Source organism: Octodon degus, unplaced genomic scaffold, assembly GCF_000260255.1.
Source record: "Octodon degus isolate 3935 unplaced genomic scaffold, OctDeg1.0 scaffold00108, whole genome shotgun sequence".
Taxonomy (NCBI): domain Eukaryota; kingdom Metazoa; phylum Chordata; class Mammalia; order Rodentia; family Octodontidae; genus Octodon; species Octodon degus.
In genome coordinates this window covers 1,850,430-1,860,236 of record NW_004524684.1, presented here as the reverse complement: position 1 = coordinate 1,860,236, position 9,807 = coordinate 1,850,430, and the positions used below count along the sequence as shown (strand labels likewise).

Below are 9,807 nucleotides of genomic sequence, written 5' to 3'. Positions count from 1 at the left end.
TATATATTCAAATTTAGGGATTTAGTATTTGTTTGAAGGAAATAAAACTTTTAAAACAGAAATGTCTTGTTCTGGCAGTTTATGTTGCTAACCCCAAACATCTGTGAAGGCCAGGCTTATCTGTCTACTGCAAAGATGGAGAAATTAAGCTATTTTCCCCAAGTCACTTAAATGATCTGACTCTAAGTCCACCTTTTCTTCATTATGCCTCCCGTCAAATACTACCTTCATTAGATGAAAATCTCATCTACAACATGGAGTGCAATTTGAAAGAGACTAGTAGAGATAAGCAAAGCAGAATGGAGTAGCTAGCAGGACACACATCTGAAAGAAGCTGTCTTTTCCCCAGGACATTCTCTGCATCCCACACCACCAAGTAACTCCACCAGCACCTGCCTAACAGGAGGACTGAAGAAGCCGATCAGGTATCACAGTCATTAGAAGATGTCACGAGCAGGTGAAAGTCCACCCAGGAAATGACAAGACCCTCACTCAGCGTGAGCACTCTTGGTATCCAACACTTGGCAGCCTGGTGTTTATCCACCACCCCAACCCAGGCTGGCTCTTCCTGAAAATGCTGATGCCTGCAAGGCCGCTGGAATGGGCTTTGTGGGGCTTATGCCCAAGCCTGGGCTCCAGACCCTTCATTTACAGGGAAGCTCTCCAAACCCACCTTGGATGAGGTACCTCCCACACATTTTTAAAGTTCCTCTTTTATTTACTCATTGGAATGCTTCTATTTGTTTAAGTTCTTCTTATCTGTGGCCCCTAAGAAAATCTGAGAAAACCCTTGTCATCTCTAATAGCTTCCTTGCTTTCTATCATGCCAAAAGGTTCCCATAATCTTCAGGAACAAGGAAATAATCATTCCTTCAAGAAGCAGATTTTTGTGAAACTTTCTTTAAAAGAGATAACAACACATTCTAGGCATTAGAGTTGCTTACTGTTCTTGCCCAAAGGAGTTGTTGGGTTTTTTTTCCTGGTGGTGGTGATGGGGTGCCTCACTCTCACAGAAAAGAATATCACCAGCAATTTAAAAGGATTAATTTATAATACAAATTTTAAAAACACCACAGATCTGTTTCCATTTTAATTTTTTTCTTTCCTTTTTTTTTTTTTTTTTTTTTGTGGTACTGGGGATTGAACTCAGGCCCTCGTACTTGCTGGGCAAGCTTTTTGGAACTGAGTACAGCTTTTAAAATATACTTAAGGTCTAAATCAAGCATAATCAACCAATATATATTAACTAATTATGAGCCTTACTTAGGTCGAAGCCTAGAAAAAATTTAACCAACACATTTACTGCAAAGTCAGGATTAGTAGAACAATGTTCCATCTTTTAGGAATTCTGCAAGCTATAACCTGCACTCAGAACTAGATTGACCCCAAGTTTGACACTAGACTTAAGGCAACTCAAAGGACTTGAAGAGCTGGGTGCACTGGGAATGTTGCCCAGGGAAGAGGCCCTGGATTCAGTCCCTAGTAGTGTCCCAGCATGAATCATGACAGCTTCAAAAACAGCTGCCAATCAAGAAGGACAAAGGTCCCTGGGTGAGAAAGGTACCCAGAGCTCAATAATGTACTCCACAAGAGAGTGGTCCAACAGCCATCCAGCTTGTCCAGGCACCAAGGACTTGTAACTGCTGGTGCAGTAAGGCTGTGAAGGTCACAAGCTTGGTTGCTTTTCTGAACTCTGGAGACAGACAGCACGTGGAAATGACACAGGTGGATGGGAGAGGGCATGCCACTGGGCAGTGTCTGTCAGAGCAGCCACTATTGAGAAAGAAACAGTCCCCTTACGCAGAAAGAGCGGCCCAGGACACGAGCACAGAGAATATGCAAAGAACAGGAGACTGTCTCGTCTCAGCACGCTGAAGTTACTCACATTCCACCCAGGGTAACATTTGATTTTTTGTTAAGTTTAACCCAAAAGCATCAAGAAAAAACCAGCAGTACACTTTAAAAAGAGGAGATACTATTACTCAAAACAGTAGCATAAGGTAGTCTGCTTTGAAGCCAGGTAAGAAAACTGTCCAAAGAAAATGAAAATAAGTTGGAATGAACCTTTTTCTATTTAAGTAATTTCAAGCTCAAGAGGTGATAAAATGGGAAAAGAAAAATCAACAAAGAAAAATAGAATCAATGAAAAAAATTGAAAGCTATACAGCGTGGAGAACTTAATAAAGAATGACAGCAACACGAAGAAAGTCATTCAGAAAACAACTAACAAGAACTTCTACAGCTTTTCCCCTGTGGGAAGGATGAACTCGGGAGCTTGCAGACTGCCTCTCCAGGACAGTCTCACTTAAGAGTACTCAGCAGCTTGAGTGCATGACACAGAGTGATCATGGCAACACAACTGCCACTGTGTGTGCAAGTCAGAAATCTCACTCTGTTGCTCTATAAGTCAATGTAAAAATAAATACCGACTATGGTAGGAAATAGTTCAATAATATTCAACTGTTGAGAGAAGTCATACTTAGTAATGTATAAAACAGTTACATACGCAAGGCCAAATATATATACCTCATTAGGATAATGCTTCTTGTAATGATGTGACTTTCTATTCCGGAGGACGCTTTCAGAAGGTCTGTCCACGTGGCGGCGAAGTGAATATCCTGTTTCAGGACCTTCTTCACTGGATACTTCATCAGAGACATTTGTTATTGTCCTTTGGGTATCCTAAGTTTGGAGTATACAAAGACGATTAGAAGCCATTTCTGATGTCCGCATTTTGTACAGCAATTAACCACTAGGAAGAATGTATGCAATGTGTTAATTATTGAATCTGTCCTACCAATTGGGTTTGAAACTGTGTCATTGCTATTTGTTTCTCAATAAAATTATGGAGAAAAAAAAAAGTCACTTCTGCAGTACGTGGTGGTACATGCCTGTCACCCCAGCACCCAAGAGACTGAGGCCGGACGACTGCTGCAAGTCTGTGACCAAGCCATGCTCATATGAGGTCACAGCTGGCCGGAACTGCAGAGTGAGACTGTCAAAAATCAACAAGAAAAAAAAAAAAATGTTTTTGACCTATTAGCTTCAAAACAGCAGCATTTTAAGTTACATATACATTTGAAACATCATCAAATACTGCCAAATAAATGACTAGTACTACCTGCAAACGTATCTCAAAATGGCAATTATATTCTTAAAGATATACTTTTGCTGGGCTGGTGACACAGCTCAATGATAGGATGATTACCAAGCCCATGCAAGACCCTGATTTCAATCCTCAATACCACCAAAAAAGAAAAAGAAAGAAAAGAAAAACTGTATTTTAATTTTTAAAGTAACAGCCATTTGTTGAACACTGTCCTACATTTCAGTAGATAAAAAGATTTCAAACAACTCACAAAATTAATACAAGATGGGACAGAAGCACAGCTGAGGCCATTTGACAGAAGCTAGAAACCTGAGAACTAGTTACACTTTTTTCAAAAACAACATCAAACCACTGATTTAACAGTGACTTTTGGGACAGGAAGAGAAGGTGAATGATAGCTGAATAGGTGTGTATTATCAGAGAGATAAAATGCATAAATCACTCTGTAGGGGACACTCAGATTTTAGCAATTCTGAAATACCCAGGGCTGGGGCCACAGCACAGCCCCAGAAGGTCTGCTGAGCACATGTGAAACTCTGAATTTAACCCTCCACACAGCAAAACTTCTATTATCTTCCCGCTTCTCTCCTGTAACTTTAGCAAGTCTACATAACTGAAAATGTATCCCAAAACGTAGCTGCTGAGTGATGACAGTAATGCAAGATTTATTTATTTTTTATTTATTTATTTGGCGGAACTGGGGACTGAACTTGCGCTTGCCAGGGAAGCGCTTATTCCACTAAGCCATCTCCCTGACCCCGAGTAATGCAAGATTTATATCACATAGCTAAATGCTCGAAAAATCTAAACTCATAGTAAGGGATTATGTAGTATGATCAAAATATATGGTGAATGTTAAGGAAAATTCTTAAACAATGTGTTCCAGTAAAAAACACATTGCCATTAATTTTCAAAATCCCCCCTCACTTTGAGCACACTCATCCCATTGTTCTTGCCACCTGAAGCAGTTCTGGAATTCTTCCGTCATGAGTGTCTTTAGTTAATTTTTATGGCTGCCTCCATGTCCCAAATCAACTAAAAACATTTCCCTTTCGTGATAATTTAGACTTTGAGGATGAGGCAGAAGTTGCACAGTGTCGGGTCTGGTAACAAGGGGTGAGGGCACATGGCAATGTTTCTATGCACCTGCTTCCCACAGGCGGGCACTCACTTTGCTGAGGATGCTCCTCGGCACTGCTGGGAGCCGGGTGGTCTCTTCCGACCGAAGAGTTTGACAATGAGGTTCATGATGTTGTATTCCATCTTCACTGCTTTTAACAGTCTGCTTCCCATCAAGGGACACATAGCCATTGTCAGTCTCTGTTGATTTATCAATTGAATTCTTTGTTTTAGTTGATCTAAGAAGAAAAAATATGTACAGGCACATTATGTTGACTTAGTGTGTTTTGGATGGGCTGCTGATAAGTTATCATCTGTTGGTAATTTAAGTAACTGCTTCTTGAACTTTAATGGCTACTCTTCTTTTGCCAATACTAACTTAAGCAACAGAATAAACACATAAAGTCTCAGCTTAGTTCAGCTTATTGAACATTTTGAAGTTTTACACAGAGCAACTGTAAAATAAAGCTTTAATTTATTAAACAACTGATTCAGTCAAAATCACTAATTCTTTGAGCAAGTGTAAGATCAAACTTTTACCAATTTTACTATAGTTAATATATTTTGAAATTTTATTTTAAAAAATTACCTTAGCAATTACCCAGTTAAGTTGAAATTGGTGGTTTGAGTTAGCTTTAATAGTCTAGCTTACCTAAACTTTACCATTAGTATATTCAAGAAAACATTTCATAAACTTATCTTAATATGTAATAGAAGCATAAGACCTTTTAGAAAAAAAAAAACTATACGAAAAAGAGGAAAACTTTCAACAAGGTTCAAATAATAGAAGAAAAAATAGTAACGAAAATAAAATATAAGTAACCTCTTTTACCCACTGAAATACTCTAGAGAAAGTATTAGTAATCATGAAGCTTATAAACATCTAAAAGGCTAAAATTAAGGATATTAATTTATAGCAATAAAATCTTTCTCAATACATAAAAGACAATATGGGAAATAAACTTATTTTTATTAATAGGCAAAGCATCGGCCCCCTCCTCAGAGACTACAGCAGGTGAAAAGAATGCTACACAAAAGAAGGGTGGGCCAGATAGCTCAGGAGATTAAAGTGCCTGCTTAGGCAGAGTACAGCAGCTGGGGTTCGATCCCAGGGGTGCCATGCCGGCCCTGCCCCTGGGGCATGGTGAGACAATTGAGACTGGGTGTGGTGGCACACACCTGTAATCTCAGTGCTTGGGAGGCTGAAAACAGGAGAACACTACGAGTCCAATCTACGTAGTGAAACCCTGTAGACCCCATAGACTCTGTACTAAATACATTAAAAAAAAAAAAGAAAAAAGAATGGTTAATAGGAGTACCATAATGTTAAGTCCCACACAAATTAAAACGTGCTCAATGCAAATCTGGACTACCAGAAGAACATAATTTAAAAGTAACTATATTGAAGTAAATTCCCCTAATTTGTTTTCCTAGAATATCAGTTTTCACTAAAGAAAAACATTAGTATGTTGTCTTTGTGTATCAAAAATAATTTAAAAACTGCACACTCCCTTTAACTCTAGCTACTCAGCTGTGCTGCCATGTGTATTTCAAAAGTGTGCAGAGCCTGAGAACTCGCTGATACTAAGGATTATTTCAGAAACAGGAGCTAGTAGAACAAAGAGGCCTAACTGACTTATTTAAGGTCACACAGCAGCTAGAGGGAAAGCTGGCACTAGATACAGACCTCCTGCTGTGAGAGTCATTCTATTTTCCGTACTACGTCCAGCTGCCTATGCTTTGGGAAGCTGCCCATTACGGTTTCGTAACACATGTGGTCAAACACAGAAAGTTTCTGTCATGCAAACAGTGCCTACTGGTCTTCTGCAGGGACCCCAAGGGGACAGAGAGACCACACTCCCAAGTGCTTGCCAGAGGAGCAATGCCTCTTAGTCATTCAGAACACACTGCACAGAGCAGCAAGACTCACAAGTCCAACCTCCTGACTTCCCTTTCTATATGATTCTCAGAGGAACGGGCAGACCACAGGAACAATGAGCCAAAGAATAAGGATCTTTTGAGAGGGGCAGAGAAAGAGAAGGAAATGGATTACAGCAGAGAGTGGTGAAAACAGGATACAGGCACAAGGAAACTTGCGACTGTCTTTGATTAGAGATGAGAATAACACCAACTCCTCTGTACTAACTGTCCTCTTTTCTCTCTCCCTTTAACACTGCACACATGCACAGGTGGGAGGGAAAGCACGCATTAAATAACACTGACTGATACCCTGAAAATGTCAGAAACTCAAGAAGGAATATGCTGGAAAGATATTTATGAAGAGAAGATTCATGAAAATTAGACTAAGCTAAGAAAAGAGGGGGAAGAGACTAAAATAAACTGATACTAGGGATTAAAGTATTGCAATATAGAAAGAAATAGTACTTTTTAGCATTATCAACACATAAGAAAATCTACCTTCTGACATTTGCACTTAATGTTTATAACACCTGTCTTAATAATATTCTCGCAGGCAGGCAGGCAGTGACGGCAACCTGGTAACATCCCTCTCTACACCAGTTCCTCTTATTCCAGCAGAGTGACCCACTGCACTGTACCCATAGGAACAGAGGCTGCCTGGCAAGGGAAGAGGGGAGAATCTGCATCCCCAGCTGAGCATCAGGGACGCACTGGAGGGCAGGGAAAGGGGCTGCAAGGGGCCTGAAGAATAGGGGTGGTGCTGGGAGGGGACACGGGCACCACAAGAGGGAAACAGATGGCCACCTGTATTCCTGGGCAGGAAATGGGACAGGGTGCTGTGGTCTGAGACAGGCAGTGTGACCCCCAGTGAGGATGTGACAGGTGCTTCTGCAGGGAGGATCTTGGTGTGCTGCTGGGACACACGGCAAGGTTGTGGGTGCTGGAGCAGCTGAAAGGATGCCAGTGTGAGAGGCAAAGCTTCTCGCTGCCCTCAGGTCTCCGGCTGGTAAGCAATTCCAGTGTTGTGATGATGAAGACAAAGTCCCTGAGAAGCCTTTTGTGAATTACCAACATGGCAGCAGCTGCTTCCAAGTTACCTGTTCTGTCACGACATCACTCCCGGATTCTGAAAGGGTCTTACCACATCAAGCATAATGATAACCAGAGAATGAGAAGACAATTCTATCAAATCTCTGCTTTAATGTGAATCTGATACAATTCTGGCACAAACCAAAGAAATGTCGCACTTAATACTACCAGAAAATCTGTAATTTCTGATAGGCTTTTCAGAATAGTATAAATTACAGGTTTACTTTTATCACTTTGAGAATCCCCAAAATTATAGGAATGTTAGAAAGAAATGAACACTGATTTATTGTATCTTCTTCAACACTATCATTTGATGATTTGTAGAAAAAAAGATTTCAGGTTTAACTCTGTCCTGCACACTGAAGAAGCCCTAGGGGCACCTAGAAGCTTTCCCAACATTCACCGCTGCGCTGCGGGCGCAGGGTTTGAGGCCACCCAGCCACACAGAAAGAGCACTGAGCAGGCTGTGACCACCACAAGGCTGTATGCAACTCTTGAATTCATCCCTCACCCTGAAATGCCCAACTTCTTGAGTTTATGTTTCTATGCAAAAATAATGCAAACCTTGTTTAAATTCATTTTTAGAACCTGAACCAGAAGGACTTCCTGATAATCCTCAGCACAGGTAGCTGTGCTTCTTACTGCTCTGAGGACATTCTGTTTAAACTCTTTGCATTTAGTGGATTCTCCTTCACTAGACAGCTTCAGTGCTAAGACAGAACATCTGCTTGGTCTACCACAGATGCTTAATTTTTCGTTCACTAATAAGCAAAACAAGTCAGTAGTCTTTTGTGGACTGGACTTTAATAGACAGCAGAGGCTGAAAAACTGCAATTTCACTGTCACAGACCAGGCTCACAGTTCTAAGAACTAGCCTTACACTAACTTCCGATGGCAGGGCCTATGCAGAACTTTCTTTAAAACATTATGCTGAGTGCCAGCCAGATAACTCAGCAGACTAAGCACCTGCTTAGGCAAGAGCAGGGACCAGGGTTCAGTCCCTGGCACCACGTGCCACACTGGCCCACCCTCAGGAGCACTGAGTGGGCCAGTGAGACTGGGCGCGGTGGCACACACCTGTAATCCCAGCGCCAGGGAGGCTGAAAACAGGAGGATCCCTATGAGTCTGAGCTGCGTAATGAGACCCTGCACCAAATACGTAAAAAACTTAAAAATAGTTAACAGAGCCATTAAAAGGAGCTACTAACTCCTACAATCTCCAGTTTCCTATATCAAATAGGAAACCCACTTGCTCCCATCTTAAACACCAGTCAATCAAGACCATTCATTCTGTTACAAAATAAAAGTTTGAAATTATGTGCTGGGATTGTAAATCATATCCAGAAATATATATATTGACACCAATCTGAAGGTCATCTTTTCAGTATTACAAGACACCAGGACTGGGCACGGTAGTGCACACCCGTAATCCTGGGGAGGCTGAGGCAGGAGAAACACTGCAAGTTCAAGACCAGCCTGGGCTAACTAATGAGTTCAAGGCCAGCCTGAACTATAAGACCAAGTCTCAAAAATTCAACAACAACAACAGAAAGTCATTAAGGTTGCGGTGCAGAAGCTAAGAGCAACAAGAAACCCATGTCCTGGAACACAGTACGAACTTCTTACTCCTGTATTCCTGCTCCCACTTCCACAAACTTAGGAATCTGGGGAGAGGAGAGGAGCAGGACAGAGGCAGAACACATTCTCTCAGACAAACAAAAGTGATTCAATAACCTCACATCACCATCACGTTGTCTGGAGCTACGTACACACCAAGATTATGTGTGTGTACCCCTGACAACACCAGCATGAGATTCTGGGCAGACTGAGTAACTGCTTGAACAGACATGCAATGCAGTTTACCTCATTCTGTGAAAAAAAAAAATCAATATATTAAAATTCTAGCTTTCACTTTGGTGTTAAAAACAATAAAAGCTGAGGTGACATGGGAAAGAAATTGTTCTTTTTCCTACAGTGCTGGAATCTATGCTAGGAGAGCCTGGCCAGTATAAAAAACTTCAAAATAGGTCAGTCAGGCATGTGAACTACCACCGTTCTCATATTACTCTGGTCTCTGTCTCTCATTCACAAGTCGATTTACAGAAGCTACGTTCTCCGCTTAAAAAGTAGGGGCATGATTCTTGTTTCTCAGTCTGTTGTTCAGTGGTATTATGATGACAAAACCAATCTTAAGGACATGAAAGAAAATAGGATGAATTGGAATTCTGAAATAGGTAATATGCTGCAGAGATACACAATTTATATGTAATTATCCTAATCTATTCAATTATAAACTATAAATACGCTAATTAAAGTTAACAATCCATCAAAATTAAAGTACTAAATCTGAAGAACTATGAAGGATTTATGTATCTTTTAAAATTGGTACTTTCTTGGCCTTTTGTTTTTCATGTTCATAAAAGTACTTTTTATCCCAATTCCTAATTTCTCAAATGAGAAATACTGTGACTTATGTCTAAAATAGTTCTTTTTTTTTCTTTTTTAATTAATTTTATTGAGAAAGAAATAGCAATGAGACAATTTCAAAACAGGTTAGTAGAACAGTTACA

General features: G+C 40.5%; 1 protein-coding gene across 10 annotated transcripts in view; it reads right to left on the bottom strand.

Moving 5' to 3' along the window:
- Phtf2 (putative homeodomain transcription factor 2) overlaps positions 1-9,807 on the bottom strand; it is a 135,424-nt gene that overhangs the window by 21,278 nt on the left and 104,339 nt on the right. For all 10 annotated transcript variants that reach the window (XM_023724287.1, XM_023724290.1, XM_023724288.1 and 7 more), the window contains 2 exons: positions 4,281-4,467; positions 2,527-2,682 (listed from right to left, as the gene is read on the bottom strand). In XM_023724287.1, the coding sequence (XP_023580055.1) occupies positions 2,527-2,682; positions 4,281-4,467 (343 nt within the window). The remainder of the gene's footprint in view (positions 1-2,526; positions 2,683-4,280; positions 4,468-9,807) is intronic.